This window comes from Chlorocebus sabaeus, chromosome 6 (assembly GCF_047675955.1).
Source record: "Chlorocebus sabaeus isolate Y175 chromosome 6, mChlSab1.0.hap1, whole genome shotgun sequence".
NCBI classification, from domain to species: Eukaryota; Metazoa; Chordata; class Mammalia; order Primates; family Cercopithecidae; genus Chlorocebus; species Chlorocebus sabaeus.
In genome coordinates this window covers 42,501,312-42,523,737 of record NC_132909.1, presented here as the reverse complement: position 1 = coordinate 42,523,737, position 22,426 = coordinate 42,501,312, and the positions used below count along the sequence as shown (strand labels likewise).

Sequence of the window (22,426 nt, the reverse complement as noted above, 5' to 3'; positions counted from 1 at the left end):
AAAAGCCCATATTAGCCAACTGGAGTATAAGATACTATGAGGAGGAGAAGCAAGGTAGCCCTGTTGACAGTCCCAGAAGCAGAAGCTCACCTCTACAAGCACAGCTGCTTTCCTAGTCAATGAGCTGCTCATGATAGATACATGTCTGAAGGAGCTTAGCTGAGAACAGAAGCATGGCCCCACTGAGCCCAGCCTAAATGACTGAGCATTTCAATTATGAACTAATCAGTTTTGGATGGTTTATTATGCTGCCATAGCCAACTAATGCATGCACCCAGTGCAGACAGAATGCTAAGATTTAATGACAGGTTGATTACTAGTTACCTTCTAACACTGGGCACCATAAAAGTACTGATATTTTTTCCCATTTAAAGTTAGATATCTAGTAAGATAATGTTGAGAAATGCAGAAATGTGGCCAGGGGTGGTGGCTCACACTTATAATCCCTGCACTTTGGGAGGCCGAGGCGGTTGGATCACCTGAGGGCGGGAGTTCAAGACCAGCCTGACCAACATGGAGAAATCCCGTGTCTACTAAAAACACAAAAAAATTAGCCAGGTGTGGTGGCTCATGCCTCTAATCCCAGCTACTCGGGAGGCTGAGGTAGGAGAATCACTTGAACCCAGAAGGCAGACATTGCGGTGAGCCAAGACCTTGCCATTGCACTTTAGCCTGGGCAACAAGAGTGAAACTCCATCTCAAAAAAAAAAAAAAAAGAAACGCCGAAATACATGTGGACATGTGGACATGTGTGCATGTGATTGGTGCTTATATTCACTCAGTTTCCCACACCACAGGAGAAAACAGCTAACCACAGCCTGACCATTAGGGTCATGGTCAAATAGCAAAATAAGTGTGCCTTTAATCTATTTTCTTCCTATGTAAACATTAAAGGTCAAGACTGTCAACAGATCTGAAGACATAGGTTTTTTTCTCCTGTGGCCCCATCATCCTTTGTTCACTGTCTGATCTCTGAAAGAAAGGTGGGCAACAGGTGGTAAGCAGTGGTTTACCTGTGGTTTATTCCTGCTGCTATCAGTTTTTTCTATAACCACTATTTGTTTCACCCTCGGAACTGAAAAGAGATGTTGATAAATAGAGGCTGTCCCCTCACCTGTGGCAAAAAAGGGGTGTTCAGGCCCTCCACCCCCACTGACATCACAGCTGTACTTCAATGTGGCAGCTATTGGCCATGTGTGGCTTCTGGGTGCCTGGAATGTGGCTGGTCTGAACTGCAATGTGCTGGAAAGGTAAAATACAGAATTAGTTCCAAAGATTTTGTTTCAAATGTATATATACTTCATTAATAATTACATATTGCTCACATATTAAAATGAAAATATTTTGAATATATTGGGTTAATTAAATTGTTACAATCAATTCCACTTGTTTCTTCTTTCTTGTTAAAGTTTGGCTACTAGAAAATTTTAAATTCACATGTGACTCACATTTTATTTCAGAGGATTGCCTGATCGAAGGACCAGAATACAGGGAGGTCATAAAATCTAAAATTTGAGAACAATTGTTGTTATACTTTGTTCATTTGTGAATAGCCATACAATATATTATTTTTGAATGCATATAACTTGATACACGAGGTTAAGGGCAAATACCCTATGGTGTGGGCCTGACTCAGCTCAGGAAGGAAGCCCTGTCTGAGAAGGCGGCAGCCTAGACTGTCACTCTTTCTTCTTTCAGCCCAGCAACGAATCACATCTTCTTTCACTCACGGCCTGAAAAGACATGCCTTAAATATTATCCAATCAGAGACGCTGGGCTGGGAACCGTCCAATCAGGAACGCAGCTGGAGCACACAGGGCGTCTTCCGGGATGTGGCGGGGCCTTTGTCTCTCGCTGCAGCCTGTGCTCCAGGTCTTGTCTTCTCTGCTCTGTGTCCTCTGCTCCTAGAGGCCCAGCCTCTGTGTCCCTGTAACCTGCAGGTATTGGGTGATCCACAACTAAGACGCCGGGACCCCCTGGAAGCCTAGAAATGGTGAGAGTGCCGGGTGCGCCATCCCAAGAGGGGAAAGGGGTTGGTTGAAACCGGTGGGAAGCGGCTGTGGCGGGACTCGGGCCTCCCTGTAGTCAGCTCCACAATCTGCGCTCTGAGTTCTTTTTGCCCAGCTCGACCCTAGTCCCCTTCAGCCATAAGATGGCGGCTGCGCTGACAGCCGTGCCCGGGCGTCCTGTCTCTTCCCTGCACAGTGACTGTGCCCTGGACTGGAGCCCTCTCTGGGCAGCTCTGCATCCGCAGCACCGCGTCTCTCCCTGATTGAGCAGGGACCACGGGAGGGTCGTCAGGGGAGAATCCTGACTCGGGGTGCGGGTTCATGAATGGAAACAGCTTTGGTCTTTGGGGTTCCCAGTTCCTCTTTCTTTTCTATTAAAAATGTATGGGGGGACGGGCGCTGTGGCTCACGCCTGTAGTTTCAGCACTTTGGGAAGCCGAGGCGGGCGGATCATCTGAGGTCAGGAGTTCAAGACCATCCTGGCCAACATGGTGAAACCCCGTCTCAATTAAAAAAAAAAAAAAAAACACACAAATATTAGCCGGGCGTCATGGCGTGCGCCTGCAATCCCAGCTACTCAGGAGGCTGAGGCAGGAGAATCGCTTGAACCCGGGAGGCGGAGGTTGCAGTGAGCCAAGATCGCGCTACTGCACTCCAGCCTGGGCAACAGGAGGGAAACTCCGTCTCAAAAAAAAAAAAAAAAAAACAAACAAACTTATAGGAGTCACCGCAAAAGTATTAAAGAACTTAAAAAGTGGTTCAAGTATTGTAGAGCACTCAGCTATGGCTTGTAGTTTGTGGTCCATGGGAGGCTTGAATAAAACACTTTTGTAAGGTGCATGATGAAGAACATCAAATTTAGTAATTGGTTAGGTACAGTTATGTAGTCTCTTAATTTGTACGATCGTGTTGGCAATTTTCAAGTTATGTAATCAGAGTTTAATTGGCAGTTTATAGCTGGTTAAGCCTGAATTTTGTTTTTCCCGATGTGGTAATTTACTAAAAAATACATTATTAGTTAGATTTTTTTAAAAAGGAGGACCCCAGGGACTAGAGCCACCTCAGTCTAATTGCCTGCCACTGAATTATTTGCACAGTCCACAGGGGACTTCTTTTCCCCTGCATTTTTCATACGTGTCTCAAGCAGGGTCTCAAGTCTAGTTCTTACTCCCTGTTCTTCCAGATTAACTCTGATTTACAGTAAAATACTAAATTTCCAGTGTCATTGACATTCCCAAATGCCACCTTCCCCTCCCTGATACATATTATCAATTATTTGCCCTTTATTTTACATTTTATTATATTTCAGTTAATAATTCTGTGGCAAACCATTGGATGGCACTATTTAAAACATTGTCTTCTGTTTGTAAATATTTCCCATGAGAAGAAAGCAAATAATAATCCCTGACACCGTATGGTTAAAAAAAAATTTCTGTGTCTCTTTTCCTTTTATCTTCCCTAGGCACAGAGTTCCTATCAGAATGGTGTTGGGTCAAGGTTTCCATTTGGAAACTTTATGGGGTGATGGATCATCAGCCACTCTTTAGTTTTTTCCTGGTCCTGGGTTTTCAGTACTGTCTGGGGATAAACCAAGATGCCCACCACGGTGACTCTGTTGGCTAGAGTGTCTAGTGAATATCAGCTCCTGGGTCATTTTCTCTCATAGGACAACCTGAGGTATGAAGTGTATCCCATCAAGGGAGCAGGTAGATACCCTGGGCCTGAGTGCAGTCTCCTGGTGTACTCTGCCTTTGAAAAGCTAACTCCTTGAGACATTAAGATTGACTTCACCCGGCTGGGCACGGTGGCTCACACCTGTAATCCCAGCACTTTGGGAGGCCGAGGCGGGCAGATCACGAGGTCAGGAGTTTGAGACCAGCATGGCCAATATAGTGAAACCCCATCTCTACTAAAAATACAAAAATTAGCCAGGCATGGCGGCACACACCTGTAATCCCAGCTACTAGGGAGGCTGAGGCAGAAGAATTGCTTGAACCCGGGAGGCAGAGGTTGCAGTAAGCCGAGATTGCACCACTGCACTCTAGCCTGGGCGAAAGAGCGAGACTCTGTATCAAAAAAAAAAAAAAAAAAAAAAAGATTGACTTCACCCAACGCAGCTTCTATTTCTTAGAGACACATTGCTGGTCAGCCAGTCAGATGCTGGTATTGAGAGAAAAATGCAAAAATAATTTTTACCCCCTGGATTCTCTAAGATTTGTGAAAGAACAAATAGTATCCCAAAAGACAGAAAAAAGTCACCCCAGTGAGATGGTGCAAGAACTTGCAAAGTAAAATGCACTTGGGGCAGTCACTGGGGTATAGTGCAGTGTCTTGAGAGGCTGGTCTTTGAGAACTTTAGTGAGCAGGAGTGGGTGGGAGAATCTTTCAAGTGATTGAATGGCCTGACTTGACACATAGGTCAGACACATCTGTTTTCTAATCAGCACTGTCACTCCGTGGGTTTGTCACCTTGAAAAGATTTGTTCACTTATTTTGACTTCAGCTTCTTTTAATTGTAAATTGCATTTAATTAGTGAAGTTTAAAAGGCACAAAAATATTTGCACAGGGCGTAAAAGAAGTGGGTTTTAGAAAAAATAAAATCTAATCATATATTCCATTTAAGAATTCTCGTTTACCTTTTCCTTTGTCAGTGTGAGTTTAAAATTTTTCTCAGGTGTGCTTGTGGCTGGGTGATTCTAAACAGAATTCCAAGTCTTAGCTTTTAGAATGTTATCAAGGAGAAAATTAGGAAAAGTCTCTCTTCCATTTTGGCTGTAGAAAATAAATAGTTTTCCACAAGAGAATGTGGTGTATAATTGGTGAGTTACATAGATTCATGAAAACATCAATTTTTCTTTTTGCAGGGTAAAGTTGTGACAGTGAATATTTCTGTCCCATATCCTGTTGTCTTGATTTTTAAGTTTCATGCTAAATTTTATGAGATGAAACTTGGTACCTCTTAGAAGGTACCTCTTAGAAGTGTTCCCATGACGAATTGTTTACTACATGATTTTTTATAGAAATACTAAAATAATATGTTTATTGTTGAAAAGGAATAGGTGCATTTGCTTTTCTAATTGAGGTATAAAATGTAAGCACCAAAAATTTCCTTTTTTTGTATGAACACAATGTTTGAGTGATTTCATTGGAGTTTTCAGTTTCAAAAACCAAGGGAATAAATCTGATGTGGAAATTAAAGCTCGAACCCAGTGACTGCAACCTAAGGCTAATATTATTAAGCCTACTATAAAAGGTTATTAAACGCCCAGTTAGTTCTTTCTGGGGAGCCTCCCCTGCAGATGTCCCAGCCTGCTCACCCCAGCCATGGAAGAAGTCTTTATCCTAAGAGAATCTCCAAAGCCCTGGAAAGCTGGGGCCCCACAGGCAAATGCAGTTAAGGTTAAGATGAAGGGAAACCGGGAGTCTTACTGATGAGAAACTTTTTTATTGTTTTGAGGCACTTTCTAGACTTTGTAAAATAAAGCAAAGTTAGATTTGTGTAAAAAAAAAAAAAATGAATTCCAGAGGAATATTGCAACAGGAGGAAGTACCAACTATATAATCTTTATCGCTTGCAAAGTTTAGGCAGACAAAGGCTTTGTTTCCTAGGGAGGAGCATAAAAGATTAGAAAAAAGGTGGGAGGGGAATGGCAAATGGAGAGGGGAAAAAATCAGATTTTAGATCAGAGAATGTTTTACCCTGAAGTCAGCATGTTTGTAGGAGGGTCATAAAATGGGGTTGTATGTTGACTCACACTCAGGGTAGCTCAAAGTTCAGGAGCCTGTGGGAAAAAAAATAAAGTTAAGTGAAGTTTGATTAAGAAGTATTTTATTTCTGTGCATGGTGGCTCACGCCTGTAATCCTAGCACTTTGGGAGGCTGAGGTGGGCATTTTACCTGAGGTCAGGAGTTTGAGACCCAGCCTGACCAACACAAAGAAACCCTGTCTCTACTAAAAATACAAAATTAGCCGGGCATGGTGGTACATGCCTGTAATCCCAGCCACTCGGGAGGCTGAGGCAGGAGAATCCCTTGAACCCAGGAGGCAGAGGTTGTGGTGAGCCGATATCGTGCCATTGCATTCTGCCTCAAAAAAAATACGAATTAAAAAGATAAATAAAGTATTTTATTTAGACCAGTAAAGACAAATTCCAACACCTACTCAAAAATTCAGCTGATTTTTAAATTTTAATGAGAAAAGGAAGAAAATGTGTAGAGTATATATCTGGCTATGTGATAGGTAAGAAAAGGGAGCACCTTCTAGTCATAATAAGAAGGGTGTTTCTGGCCAGGTGTGGTGGCTCACGCCTGTAATCCCAACACTTTGGGAGGCTGAGGCGTGAGGATCACGATGTGAGGAGTTCAAGACCAGCCTGGCCAAGATGGTGAAACCCTGTCTCTACTAAAAATACAAAAATTAGCCGGGCGTGGTGGTATGTGCCTGTAGTCCCAGCTACTTGAGAGGCTGAGGCAGAAGAATCCCTTGAAGCGGGAGGCGGAGTTTGCAGTGAGCCGAGATCGTGCCACTGCACTCCACCCTGGCGACAGAGCAAGACTCCGTCTGAGGGAGAAAAAAAAAAAAAAAAAAGTGTTTCTTTTCATAAACTGTTGCTAAAGCACACAAAGGATGAATGTTATTAATCACAGCTATTTTCCAGGATTATGTATGTGTTTCATTTTTCCCCACCTCTTTTCTTTATCCTCTACATTTCTTTCATTTGACTTTTTCTGGGTTGTATCTTTTATAATAAACCAGTAAACATAACTACAATGTTTGCTGAGTTCTGCGAGTAGCTCTATCAAATTATTGAACTAGAGGGAGGTTATGGGAATCCCCACATTTTAAACTACTAGTAGCTCAGAAGCATAGATGGGCCTATGGGGTTTGTGACTGGCATCTGTAATGAGGACAATGTTGTGGGACCGAACCCTGAATCAAGGTCTGTGCTGACTCTGGGTAGTGTCAGAATTCAAATTTCAGATAATTAGTAGGTATTAGAGAATTGCTTAGTGTTCAGCAAACTCTACAGATTTGATACCAGAAAAAAGATATCACAGAGGCCTGGCCTCGAATGGAACTCTGGGTGTCTGGGAATGGGAGGCTCTGCTCTCATGTACACAGGCTGTCACACTGCCCATTGTCTTGTGATTCCAGGTCTCCTCCCAGGGTGACTGTGGACTGAAAACTTGGAGGAAAGGACCTCTGATGACAGACCCCCTTTTCTTGCAGCTGCCACCACAGGAGTCCCACCCACTCACAAACACACACTAGACACTGACGTATCCACATCCCTCTCAAGACTAGTCATCATCCTCGGGACTTTTACCACATCATTGTGGATCCTAGTGTTTCTTGCCAAAATCCCACAAGAGTGTCTACAAGTCTCCTGGCATATCCCAACCCCCAGACGCTGAATCTGCAGCAGCAAACTGTTTTCTCCACCAAGCTAGGGTTCTGGACCACCTGTTCATAATCTCATCTGCCTGCATAGGCACAAATAAATCAGAGTACAGCCCCACTGGGACCGCTATCTATATGTAGCAAAAACCTACAATCCTTCCACCTACATTGCACTTTTCCCCACCCATGAAGTTTTTTTCTTTTAACTTTTGATTTTGGTTCAGGGGTACACGTGCAGGTTTCTTATATAGGTAAAATTGTATCACGGGGGTTTGGTGTCGATTATGTTGTCACAGAGGTACTAAGCATAACACCAAACAAATATTTATTCAAATTCTCCTTGTCATCTCAGCCTCCACCCTTACTAGGCCTCATTATCTGTTGTTTCTTTTTTTGTGTACATGTTCTTATTGAGCTCTTACTTTTTTTTTTTTTTTTTTTTTTTTTGAGACACAGGTTTGCTCTGTCGAACAGGCTGGAGTACAGTGACAGGATTCACCAGACAAAAACTCTGATCTCTTTTTTTTTTTGAGACAGAGTCTTGCTCTGTCACCCAGGCTGGAGTGCAATCGCATGATCTCAGCTCACTGCAACCTCTGCCTCCCAGGTTCAAGCAATTCATCTGCTTCAGCTTCCCAACTAGCTGGGACTACAGGTGCACACCACCACACCTGGCTAATTTTTGTATTTTTAGTAGAGACAGGGCCTCACCATCTTGACCAGGCTGGTCTCGAACTCCTGACCTTGTGATCCTCCCACCTCAGCCTCCAAAAGTGCTGGGATTACAGACATGAGTCACTGCACCCAGCCTATTTCTGTTTCTTTTACCTTGCTAAGAATACATATATATCTTATAATAAAATTACCCTAGAAAACCTTAAAATATTTCTTTAAATTTCTGATTAGTATATGTTATAAAATTGAGGGGGCAGTGGCTTAAAAAGATTAAAATTACACAAACTCTGGGATTTAAGTTTCTGTTAGGTAAGCCTGGGAAAAAAAGAACTGGAAATATCCCAGTGGCATAGAGAACATAATTCTACACAGAGTCCTCTCCGTGCCCCAGTTCTGTTTCGATTTAACCTATTTGGAGGCCTTATTTAGGTCTGGCCCCACTCTGGAGTCTTGCCTCACACAATTTGTTAGAAGAAATCAGAGTTTTGGGCCAGGCGCGGTGGCTTACGCCTGTAATCCCAGCACTTTGGGAGGGCAAGGTGGGCGGATCATAACGTCAGGAGTTTGAGACCAGCCTGACCAATATGGTGAAACCCAATCTCTACTAAAAAAAAAAAAAATACAAAAATTACTCTGGAGTGCTAGCGTGCACCTGTAATCCCAGTTACTTGGGAGGCTGAGGCAAGAGAGTCTCTTGAATCCAGGAGCTGGAGGTTGCAGTGAGCTGAGATCATGCCATTGCACTCCAGCCTGGGTGACAGGGCAAGACTCCGTCTCAAAAAAAAAAAAAAAAAGAAGACGAGATCAGAGTTTTTGTCTGGTGAATCCTGCTGCCTTTCTAGAGTTGGTGCTCACAATCTCCTAAAACCCCAAAACAGATAAATGGTAAAAATAAAGTGTGTATTTTAGGGTCTTAATTTTTAATTTTTTTTATTAAAACCAGTGCTTGCAGAAACATTCTGTTTAACAACTTGTTTTCTTTTTTTTTTCTTTTTTTTTTTGGAGACGGAGTCTCGCTCTGTCACCCAGGCTGGAGTGCAGTGGCCCGATCTCAGCTCACTGCAAGCTCCGCCTCCCGGGTTTATGCCATTCTCCTGCCTCAGCCTCCCGAGTAGCTGGGACTACAGGCACCCGCCACCTTGCCTGGCTATGTATTTTTTAGTAGAGACAGGGTTTCACCGTGTTAGCCAGGATGGTCTCGATCTCCTGACCTCGTGATCCGCCCGTCTCGGCCTCCCAAAGTGCTGGGATTACAGGCTTGAGCCACCGCGCCCGGCCAACAACTTGTTTTTTACTTTTGCAAATCCAGTAGCTGCTCTGCAAGTTACATAAAATTAAATATAAATATGGTAAAAACTTCTCTAAAATACATTAAATCTTCCTTTCTGTATTCTTCTTATCTGTCTATATTTAGCTTTTCTTCTATACAATTAAAAAAAAAAAATCAATGACAGAGAAACAAGAAAAAATAGAAAGACTGGGCTCTTTAATTAAATCCTAAGAATTACTAAACAATAACAGCTTTCAGGGTGTTATGATGATGAAATCACGTAATGTGTTATTGCCAACACAGTGCTCTTTTAACATCCTTTTGAGTACATAGTTCCCACTTAATGTATCTTGCATTAGTACATGTGTACATGTTGTTGCCAAATGCAGGCTTATTCAGACATTGCTGCCTTGTGTTTCCTCTGTAAACTTTAATAAACCAGCAAAGAATATGATACTTTAGGATGGAGATGGGTTTTATTTATTTTGTTTATTTAGAGACAGAGTTTCCCCCTTGGTGCGAAAGTGATTCTCCTTCCTCAGCCTCCCGAGTAGCTGGGATTACAGGCAATCACCACCACATCTGGCTAATTTTTTGTATTTTTAGTAGAGACTGGGTTTCTCCATGTTGGTCAGGCTGGTCTCAAACTCAACCTCATGTGATCCGCCTGCCTCGACCTCCCAAAGTGCTGAGATTACAGGCATGAGCCACCGTGCCTGGCAGAGATGTGTTGTCTTTATTTGTACTAGAAGTATTTGGTTGTGACAAGAGTGCTGAGTGTAAAGGACCCTGTGCTGTGTCTGCTTTCTCTAATGCTAATAATGAGCCTGGGGGAGCAACATCAGCATTGACAGGGAACTTGTTTAAAATCCCATTCATGGACCCTTTCCAAACCTGCAGAATCACATTACATAGAATGAAGTCAAAATTACCAAGTGATTTATAAGCTCATTAAGGCTTGAGAGGCAATGCGTAGCTAAGTGGTTATCAGCCCAGGCTTCTCATTAGGATTCCATGGCCAATTTGCAGAAATCTCTTTACTTGTGCCCTTTCCATGGATTCTGTTTATTGTTCTTGGGGGAAGCATCCATGTTGTAGTAATGAAGTGCTTCATGTGACTCTAAGTTGAGGCCAGAATCAAGTATGAGGTGTTCCAGGTACATTGATGTGTTAAGTTCTACCTTTGCACTAAAGGGTGGCCACAGAACTTTCTGTTTGGGTTTGGTAGGGACAGGGCAATGTGGCCCATATTTTCTTTTCCTTTTCTTTTTTTTTTTTTTTGAGATGGAGTTTCACTGGAGTGCAGTGGTGTGATCTCAGCTCACCGCAACCTCTGCCTCCTGGGTTCAAGTGATTCCCCTGCTTCAGCCTCCCTAGTAGTTGGGACTACAGGTACATGCCCCTACGCCTGGCTAATTTTTTGTATTTTTAGTAGAAACGGTGTTTCATTGTGTTAGCCAGGATGGTCTCGATCTTCTGACCTCATGATCTGCCTGCCTCGGCCTCCCAAAGTACTGGGATTACAGGAGTGAGCCACCAACCCCAGCCATGGCCCATATTTTCATTATTGTAGCAGAAATTGCTGGTGTCTGTGACAGGGGAGGGCACCTGAGAACAGGAAAAGTGAAACGTGTTTTGATCTCCATGGAGCAGCCCATTGTTCCTGAATCTCTTCCGTTATAAAGGACAGAAATGAGTGAGCTTTTTCTGCCAGTCTTGATCCTTCTGCCTGTGGGTCTCATGGTAGCAGATAAGCAGGTGATGCTGACATCTTTAAAGACATATTTTCAATATGCAGCTGTAATTTGTTCAAAGAATCCCATCTGAAAAGGATTCCCAGAAAAGGAGGAGAAAGAAGAAAAAATGGCTTTTTTTTTTTTTTAAGCAAAACATGTCTCAGATCAAGAGCTTTGTCCACTGTGCCTCCTAGAATGCCATGCAAATCATTACTTCTCTATTGTATTATTCCTCCCTAAAGAGTTTAACTACTTTTAAAACATTTTGTGATAGTCAAGGGTGTCTGAAAAATATTTGTTTCTATATACCAGAGCCCTTTCTACATTCTTCACATTGTGGCTTCTTATATGCCATGCAGAATTCCTACCACGAATTTATAATCTGCACTATTAAAAATGTTCCCTTTGTCACTGTTGAACATGAAAAGGTGTGGATACTCAAAATTTCTATTGGCGGAAAGCTGGAGTCATTTGTAAATATGGAAAACATGTAATGTTGAGGTTCCATCTATATTCTCCATTACCTCTATGCAAAACAGGATTAAGGAAATGCTTAGTTAAACAAGAAGGCATTTGTTACCCAGAAAGTTCTAAAAAAAAAATTGTCAGGAGATACCTGCTGTCTAGGGTGCTAAAGAAAGATGACTTAAAATTGCTATTACAAATTATAGAACAGGGAAGATATCTGTATCCTGAACTTTGCATAAAACTGATTTTTTAATGTTAAAATTCAGACTGTAATTTAGTTTTGGAGGGGCAGTATCACAGCCGTGATGCTGTGTCATTCCGTGTGCATCAGCACATCATAAAAATTTGTCCTAGTGCAGTTCATGTTAATGATTCACTTGGTTAAAGAGTTCTCTGACAGATTTTGTCACTATAGAGTTAATTATTTTTCTCTTCATTATTGTCTTAATGCAGCTAATGTACATAAACCATCACAGTTAATCCAGCAGCTGCCCTTTTTTCTTAGTTTTTTGGGTTTTTTTTTTGGTTTTTTTTGGGTTTTTTTTTGCATATATTCGTCTTTGGAAAGTCAAAGCTCTTTGTTTACAGGTCAGAAAAATTAGGAAAAACACAGGACTCTTCCCCTTACTGGATGTTTGACAAAATATTATTCTTGACCAAAAACATTGACCTTACTGGTGAGCTTGTTAGAAATTCAGACAATCAGACTTTATTTCAGATCATCTGAAAAAACAACCTGCATTAACAAGTTCTCCAGTTTATTGTACACATTAAAATTTAAAAAGTACCTTCTAATTCAACCTGTCTTTTCCATCTGAAAAACATACACAATTCATTCTCTACAATGCATATACAGCACTCAAAAAATATACATTTTTATGCCCTTAATTTTATACTATGTCATCCAGAAAAGTATCATGTATACACTGATATTGTGGATCTTATGCCACTCTCTTTTCTTAGAGTTAAAAAATACATTAGAGAATATTTATATTTCTAAATAATAGAAAATTATTTTATAATTTTAGTTCCTCCTATAAGTCAGAAAATTACCTTTACTCTCTCATTTCACCTCGAGTCAAATTAAAAATGCTTTTCATAACCACTTGGTAATCGTGTGTGTGTGTGTGTGTATGTGTGTGTGTGCGTGCGTGTGTATGTGTGTGTATTTTTCAGGGACCATTGACATTTAGGGATGTGGCCATAGAATTCTCTCTGAAGGAGTGGCAATGCCTGGACACTGCACAGCGGAATTTATATAGAAATGTGATGTTAGAGAACTACAGAAACCTGGTCTTCCTGGGTGAGAATAACTTCAATACACAATTTCTAATATACCCTAAAGGTTTTATTTCTTTTCTTTGTGGAATTTTTTTTGGTAAAGTGTGCTTTGCATACATTAGTTTCAGATCCCTGTTTTCAAGAAAACCTTGAGGATTAGTACATGTAGAAAAGAATTTGTTCAAGATGTCTCATTTTTACCTTAACTTTCCAAATTCCTGAGCTAATCTGTATCCTTCACTCTAGATTACTAAATTCCACAAATTTTGTGGCATAAAATATTTTTGCCCATACCTTAAAATGTAATTGCCAACACCAATTTTTGATTCAGTAGTACTGGATAGTAAAACTAAGAACCTACAAATCAAAAATATTTTTTTAATATTTGGAAATGTCTGTTATAAATTAGTATTTTGGGATTTACTATCTAAGCACATTACTAGATTGGTCATTAGAGAACATGAGCAGGATTTATATTACTTATTTTTAATAAAACAGGTATTGCTGTTTCTAAGCCAGACCTGATCACTTGTCTAGAGCAAGGAAAAGAGGCCTGGAGTATGAAGAGACATGAGATCATGGTGGCCAAACCCCCAGGTAGGTGAAAGTGAAAATGAATACAATAGACAGCAGAGATGAGAGGTCCAAAGGTCAAGGAGAAAGCCAGTCCTTAAAATGTGATTTCGGAAGCTGTGTTCCAAAGAAAATAGTTTCTTGGAAGCCTGAGGTTTCTTTCTTTTTTCTTTTCTTTTCTTTTCGTTCTTTTCTTTTCTTTTCTTCTTCTTTCTTTTTTTTTTTTTTTTTTTTTCCCTCACATGGGGGCATCTTCTACTTTCCCTTTGGTGATCTTCAAGTTTACAGTTAGAGCCAAAGTCCTTTTTGTGGCATATAAGAGACTGCACAGTCTGACTGCTTTTTCATTGTTTTGGGGGACACACAAATATCTGCATAATTTTGAAAAACTCTCTGTTAAACAATTTTTTAAATTCTGTTTTTGCATCATGTTTGAAATGTGTGAGTAGTGGTTTCTGTTCCATTGAGGGGTTTTTTTTGTTCATTTTTCTGCACATTCCATCCTGTTTGTATTACTACAGTCTTGAAATAGAGTTTGAAATTATAAAGTATGATGCCGCTATGCTTTGTTCTTTTACCTCAAGATTGCTTTGGCTATTCAAAGTTTATTGTAGTTTCATGTATGTTTTAGAATTGTATTTTTCATTACTGTAAAAACTGCCACTAGATTTTTTTTTTTTTTTTTTCGCTCTTGTTACCCAGGCTGAAATGCAATGGTGTGATCTCGGCTCACTGCAACCTCCACCTCAGCATTTCTCCATGTTAGTCAGGCTGGTCTCAAACTCCTGACCTCAGGTGATCCACCTGCCTTGGCCTCTAAATGCTAGGATTACAGGTGTGATCACCACGCCTGGCCACCAGTAGAATTTTGATAGGGAGTTTATTGAATCTGTAGGTTACTTTGTGTAACATGACACTTTAACAATATTTATTCTTTCAATCCATAGACATAAAATATTTTAAAATTTATTTGTGTCTTCTCTAGTTTCTTTCTATGATATCTTATATCTTCCAGTGTAAAAATGTTTTACCTCTTTGGTTAAATTTGTTCTCAGAAATTTATTATTTTGATGCTATTATAAATAGATTGTTTTCTTTTTCAGATAGTTTGTTTTAAATATATGGAACCATAATTTATACTTTTATGTTAATTTTATATTTTGCTAATTTACTGAGTCTATTTATTAGTTTAGACAGGTTTTAATGTACTATGGTTGATGGTTTTCTATATATAAGATTATATGATCTACAACCAGCAACTTTTACTTATTTGTCTTCAATTTCAATGGCTTAAACATTTTTTTTTTTACTAATTCTGCCACATACTTCCAGTGCTATATTAAAATGGAAGCATTGACAATAGTATTGGGAACAGGTGCTTGATGTCACAAAAATCCTTTGAGAGACAAAGGATCTCTCAGCAAGGCTAGTTTACTTTCTGCAGAAAGAGTACATTCGCCAGCAGTTTTGCCACAAGAATGCACTGAACAAAGAAGACAGGGTCACTTATAACCTGATGTGTTCACCCTACTGCTGTGTCCGGTTTCCACTGGCTGCAACGGGACCTCACATTCTGTATTTGTCCCAATTGGCTAGCAACTTAGAACTTTCTAAAAGAGGCAAAGGCAGAGGAGAACAAAGGAAGGAGGGAGCAACTTGTGGAATGCTGAGAAAGGTGAAAACACCTCCAAATAAGGAATAGGAACAGGCTATGACCTAATGCTTGCTTGGACCAGTATAAGCATGCAAGGGCAAATATTTAGGCTAACATGTGGGAGCTAAGAACACAAAGTACATTGATTAGTTTATTATGGCTAGCAGATATCTAAGAATGTTAGCACAGGTCTCTGAATACATTTTGCTTCTAAGAGAAGTTACTATTTATTCCTAATTAGATGAGGAGAAAAGTCCCTTTGAAGAGGAACCTCTATTTCACATTTTACAATGAGCACAATATAGTTTTGCATTGGTGTGTATGAATTTGAATGAGCAAACAGCTCTTCAAGTTTTGTTTTGTTTTGTTTTGTTTGTTTGTTTGTTTTGAGACGGAGTCCCGCTCTGTCACCAGGCTGGAGTGCAGTGGCACGATCTCTTCTCACTGCAACCTCTGCCTCCTGGGTTCAGGTGATTCCCCTGCCTCAGCCTCCCAAGTAACTGTGACTACAAGTGTGCACCACCACACCTGGACAGTTTTTTTGTATCTTAGTAGAGACGGAGTTTCACCGTATTGGCCAGGCGGGTCTCAGACTCCTGATCTCATGATCCACCTGCCTCATCCTCCCAAAGTGCTTGAATTATAGGCATGAGCCTCCGCGCCTGGCCCTCTTCAAGTTTTTATAAAATGGTTTCAGAAGGTTAAGATCTTCTGTTGGGCCTCCAGGGTGATGGGATGCCCTCTGGGTTTATAGTTCAGAGGAGTTGTAGCTTAATCACAAGGCTTCTGGGTCTGCACTAGGGTCTACCTTTAGTTGGTTTGTTATAAGAGGCTTGGGTAGCTGTAACTCCCATTTTAATTTTGGACAGACTGAATATCCTTCAGGACTTCTATATATAGGGCAGACACTAGCGCAGGTTTCTGCAGTCGAGTCTAATAATGACAGTGCCAGTATACTTTTTAAACTAATTTCAGGACTATTACAAAATCACACAGTTCCCTTCTGGCTTGCAAAATTTTCATGACAAATTTACTGGTTATCTCATAAGACTATGCTTATAAATGACACATCACTTTTATCTTGCAGCTTTCAGGATTCTCTACTTGTTTGTGACTTGAAATTGCACTCATGTATGTGTTTGTTAAAAATATCTTTGTATGTATTCTAGTTTGTTGAGCTTCTTCATTTTTACATCATTTTTTCTTATATTAAATTTTTTTTTGTATTTTTCACTTCCACAATTTCTGTTTTTTTATATTTTTAATATTTTGTTATCCTCATTCTTCTGATTTTCAATAGTTGTCTGTTTTTCTATTTTCCTCATTGAATATTATTCAGGTTTTTAAAACTAATTTGTATATGTTTATTTTTATTGGTAGCTTTCTGAAATTTTTATATTTCTGATGGGGCTATGTTGCCCTAATATTTTGTATACATTGTAATCTTTCATTGAAATTTAGACATTAAAAACAAACTACCTGTAACAATCTTCATATTACAGCTTTGTCCTGGCATAGTCTGAAACCAATGGTCTTGGATAGAGATTCTGAGAGTTTCTCTAACATGTTCTTGGGATGTGTCTTGTCTGGAATTTTTTAGGTTTTTTCAGTTAAAGGAGTTTGTTCATGTTTCTTCTTAATAGTCAGTAATCATTTGCTACAACTATTTCCTGCCTATAGTATTGCAGTCTCTTTGCTACTGTAGCATTCACCTTTGATCTCACCAGACTCAAACTGCCATTCCAATGTATATACCATTTATTTCAGTACAGAAACCAGTGTCTGGAAAAGTCCCTGGAAATCAGAAATAAAAATGTTTTTGCCACTATTTTTCTTGTCTTTTATAAAAGAAACCAGGAGTTGCCAATTTACTTCTAAAGGCACTCTGTTACATTGGGCAGCAGAAAGAGCTGTGTTGTAAATGTAATAAACTGTTTTATTTCCTATGTGGCTCTTTGCATTATGCTCACCTGGGGCACTGCACACACTTAACTCATTTATAAATTTTCCACAGATGTATTTTGGTCAGTATGTTTTTGTTACATTTATATGTCTATGAAGCATTTAGGGCCTATGGTATTTTGCTGTGCCATCTTAATGTAGTTTGTTTAGTTTTATATGTTACATTTGTAAACTGTCTTCATCTAAGTCTAGCAAGTGGAGTAATTTGTCATTTTTATTTCTTTCAGTTATGTGTTCTCATTTTGCCCAAGACCTTTGGCCAGAGCAGAATATAAAAGATTCTTTCCAAAAAGCGACACTGAAAAGATATGGAACACGTAGACATGAGAATTTACCATTAAGAAAAGGCTGTGAAAGTGCGGATGAGTGTAAGATGCACAAAGGAGGTTATAATGGACTTAACCAATGTCTCACAGCTACCCAGAGCAAAATATTTCAATGTGATAAATATGTAAAAGTCATTCATAAATTTTCAAATTCAAACAGACATAAGATAAGACATACTAAAAAGAAACCTTTCAAATGTAGAGAATGTGGCAAATCATTTCGAATGATTTCATGCCTAACTCAACATAGCAGAATTCATACTAGAGTAAATTCCTACAAATGTGAAGAATGTGGAAAAACCTTTAACTGGTCCTCAACTCTTACTAAACATAAGAGAATTCATACTGGAGAGAAACCCTACAAATGTGAAGAATGTGGTAAAGCTTTTAACCAGTCCTCAAATCTTATTAAACATAAGAAAATTCATACTGGAGAGAAACCCTACAAATGTGAAGAATGTGGCAAAGCTTTTAACCGATCCTCAACTCTTACTACCCATAAGATAATTCATACTGGAGAGAAACCCTACAAATGTAAAGAATGTGGTAAAGCTTTTAACCGATCTTCAACCCTTACTTCCCACAGAAAAATTCATACTGGAGAGAAACCCTACAAATGTGAAGAATGTGGCAAAGCCTTTAAGCAGTCCTCAAACCTCACTACACATAAGATAATTCATACTGGAGAGAAACCCTACAAATGTAAAAAATGTGGAAAAGCCTTTAACCAGTCTGCACACCTTACTACACACAAGATAATTCATACGGGAGAAAAACCCTACAAATGTGAAAAATGTGGAAAAGCCTTTAATCATTTCTCACACCTTACTACACATAAGATAATTCATACTGCAGAGAAACCTTACAAATGTAAAGAATGTGGTAAAGCTTTTAAACACTCTTCAACCCTAACTAAACATAAGATAATTCATACTGGAGAGAAGCCCTACAAATGTAAAGAATGTGGAAAAGCTTTCAACCAATCCTCAAAACTTACTGAACATAAGAAAATTCATACTGGAGAGAAACCCTATGAATGTGAAAAATGTGGCAAAGCTTTTAACCAGTCCTCAAATCTTACTAGACATAAGAAAATTCATACTGAAGAGAAACCTTACAAATGTGAAGAATGTGGCAAAGGTTTTAAATGGCCCTCAACCCTTACTATCCATAAGGTAATTCATACTGGAGAGAAACCATACAAATGTGAAGAATGTGGCAAAGCCTTTAACCAATCCTCAAAACTTACTAAACATAAGAAAATTCATACTGGAGAGAAACCCTACACATGTGAAGAATGTGGCAAAGCCTTTAACCAGTCCTCAAACCTTACTAAACATAAGAGAATTCATACTGGAGAAAAACCTTACAAATGTGAAGAATGTGACAAAGCTTTTAAATGGTCCTCAGTCCTTACTAAACATAAGATAATTCATACCGGAGAAAAATTACAAATGTGAAAATTATGGCAAAGCTTTTAAGCAATTCACAAGTCTTATTAAACATAAGAAAATTTATACTGGAGAGAAACCCTACTAACCTGAAAGATATGACAATAATTTTGACACCACCTCAAACTTATAGGCATAAAAGTAATCATACTGGTGAGAAATTCTAAAAATGTGAAGAATGTGATAGTCTTTAAATGGTTGTCACACTTTATTTTAGGTAAGATAATTCATACTGGAACAAACTACAAGTGCGAACAATGTGGCAAAGCTTAATTTATGCTCATACCTTATTGCACAGAAAAGAATTTATACTTGAGAAAAATTATACAAATATAAAGAGTGTGGAAAAGCCATTAATATCTGCTCACATCTTATTCAGCATCAGAAAGTTAGTACTTAATAAAAGCATTATAAATGCAATTACTGTCCAAAAAGCATTCAGAAAATATAAGCCTTTAATGTGAAAAAGAGTAATCATTTTGAAGACAAACACTGCAAATATAAAGAGGGTTGTAGTACCTTGTATCACAAATCTTATTGTACTGATTTTGTACTAGAGGAAACCCCTGAAGCAGTTGCTTAAACTTTGTTTAACATCAGAGAATTTTTTTTTTGAGATGGAGTTTCGCTGGTTATCCAGGCTGGAGTGCAATGGCGTGATCTCGGCTCCCCGCAACATCTGCCTCCTGGGTTCAAGCGATTCTCCTGCTCCAGCCTCCCGAGTAACTGGGATTACAGGCATGTGCCACCATGCCTGGATAATTTTGTATTTTTGGAAGAGACGGGGTTTCTCCATGTTGGTCAGGCTCATCTCAAACTCCTGATCTCAGGTGATCCGCCCACCTCAGCCTCTCAAAGTGCTGGGATTACAGGCGTGAGCCACCACACCTGGCCAACATCAGAGAATTTGCATTTGAGGAAAACCCTGCAAATGTAACAAATTTTGAAAGACCTTTTCAAAAACTACAGCTTAAAAAGCGGCAGAGGATTCATACTAAAATATATTTTTGCAGATGCAGTAGATATAAAAATATATTTAATCCGAAGTTTATGTAAATATCAGAGGATTCACAGTAGAAATATCTAAGGTGCTGGCACTTCAGACACTACACTAAATCAGAGTGCTGAGTATAGAAAATAATCCAAAACTAAATTTGGTGGATAAATTATTTGTATGTAACTTTAAAAGAAGTAGAACATTTTTTGCAGAGTTTTCATTACATTCAAAGTATACTTTTTTTCCTTAAAAAATTACAGGTTTTTTGAAAAGCAAATAATCATGTAATTCAATTTTCAAATTACTTCGTGCTCTTTCTTCTTCATTGCTATTATATTCACATGTGAAAGCATGTGATCAGTTGTTGCTGTATCAAAGACATGAGATTTTTTTTTATTAGGTGGTCAGTATTTATGACCTTTTCTATTAAAGAATAAGAACATTAGGCTGGGTGCAGTGGTTCACGCCTGTAATCCCAGCACTTTGGGAAGCCGAGACGGGCAGATCATGAGGTCAGGAGTTTGAGACCAACCTGGCCAATATGGTGAAACCCCATCTACTAAAAACTACAAAAATTAGCTGTGCACTGTGGTGCACACCTGTAATCCCAGCTACTGGGGAAGTTGAGGCAGGAGAATCACTTGAACCCAAAAGGCGGAGGTTGCAGTGAGCCGAGATCACACCACTCCCCTGTAACCTGGGCAACAGAGCAAGACTCAGTCTCAAAAAAAAAAACAAAAACAAAAAAAAACACTATTCTTATGTATGCTCCAGCCTGGGTGACAGGGCGAGACTCCATCTCAAAAAAAAAAAAAAAACAAGAACATTAAAATGTAAGATGCGTGATGAAAATCTAAGTGATGGGGCTCTTTGTGGTTAACATAATATTGAGTGATATATGAGGTAGTTGTTCAGAGTAATATTCTTCTACATTATAGTGAATGAAAAACATTTTTAGTTAAAATTAGTAATATTTTACTAATTATATTTCTCTGTAATAAAATGCAGTACATTTAAATTTTTCAGATTACATGTAAACTTAGTTTTTTAATTAAACTTTTTTAACATTATGACCATTGTGCATTCAGTGATGCGTTATTATGCCACTAAGTTTAACCTATCTAGCTTACTCAAGAATGTAGTTAAAAGATGATTACAGTGTTCAATTTGGTAACATAATGAACTAACATCTCTTTTACCAGTGACTTTAAACTGCAAATTGGTTAAAGAATATTGTTCTTGTAGGTTAAATTTTTATTTTTTTCTTTTTATTTTTATTTTTTTGAGGCGGAGTGTAGCTCTGTCGCCCAGGCTGGAGTGCAGTGGCCGGATCTCAGCTCACTGCAAGCTCCGCCTCCCGGGTTCACGCCATTCTCCGGCCTCAGCCTCCCGAGTAGCTGGGACTACAGGTGCCCGCCACCTCGCCCGGCTAGTTTTTTGTATTTTTTTAGTAGAGACGGGGTTTCACCGTGTTAACCAGGATGGTCTCGATCTCTTGACCTCCTGATCCGCCCGTCTCGGCCTCCCAAAGTGCTGGGATTACAGGCTTGAGCCACCGCGCCCAGCCTTATTTTTTTCTTATATGAACTTTTTTTTAAAATTTTTGTGGGTACATAGTATGTGTATATATTTATGCCATATATAGAATATTTTGATACAGGTGTATAATATGTAATAATCACATCAGGGTAAGTGAAGTATCCATCACCTCCAGCATTTATCCTTTGTATTACAAACCTATTCTACACATTTAGTTATTTTGAATAGTGCAGTTGCTTTTGGTTACAGGGTCATAAGAATTGTATAGAAGTATTAATAAAATCCATGCATTTCTGAATTCTGAATAAACATTTAAAAATTTGTTAATTTATTATTTTTTTTTTTGAGACAGAGTCTCGCTCTGTCGCCCAGGTTGGAGTGCAGTGGCTCACTGTAAGCTCCGCCTCCCGGGTTCGCACCATTCTCCTGCCTCAGCCTCCTGAGTAGCTGGGACTACAGGCGCCCGCCACCGCGCCTGGCTAATTTTTTTTTGTATTTTTAGTAGAGACGGGGTTTCACCATGGTCTCGATCTCCTGACCTTGTGATCCGCCCGCCTCGGCCTCCCAAAGTGCTGGGATTACAGGCGTGAGCCACCGCGCCCGGCAAAATTTTGTTAATTTTTTTTAAGCATGTGGCCTCTCTGCCTGCAAACATACAGACTCTCAATTTTTATTTACATAGAGGTAAAATACACATATATTACTCTAAAGATAAACCTTAGGAGTAAGAAAATTATAAAGTATATGTGTTTTGTGAATATGCATTTGTACCTATATTCAGAAGAAGACAATATTGGAGCAAAACAAATCATCTTAATAAAGTAAATAATTGGCTGTGTGCGGTGGCTCACGCCTGTAATCCCATCACTTTGGGAGGTTGAGGCAGGTGGATCACCTGAGGTCAGGAGTTTGAGACCAGTCTGACCAATATGGTGAAACCCCATCTCTACTAAAAATACAAAAATTAGCTGGGTATGGTGGTGTACACCTCTAGTCCCAGTTATGCAAGAGGCTGAGACAGGAGAATTGCTTGAACCCAGGAGGTGGAGTTTGCAGTGAACTGAGATTATGCCAATGCACTAC

General features: G+C 39.4%; 1 protein-coding gene across 1 annotated transcript; it reads left to right on the top strand.

Moving 5' to 3' along the window:
* The first annotated feature begins 1,884 nt into the window (after positions 1-1,884).
* Positions 1,885-20,641, top strand: LOC103234250 (uncharacterized). Its single transcript, XM_007995955.3, is given in 5 exon segments — positions 1,885-1,993; positions 12,737-12,863; positions 13,340-13,438; positions 17,258-18,803; positions 18,805-20,641. Coding segments are annotated over 5 exon segments (1,866 nt in total). The 5' UTR covers positions 1,885-1,990; the 3' UTR covers positions 18,896-20,641.
* Positions 20,642-22,426: the final 1,785 nt, after the last annotated feature.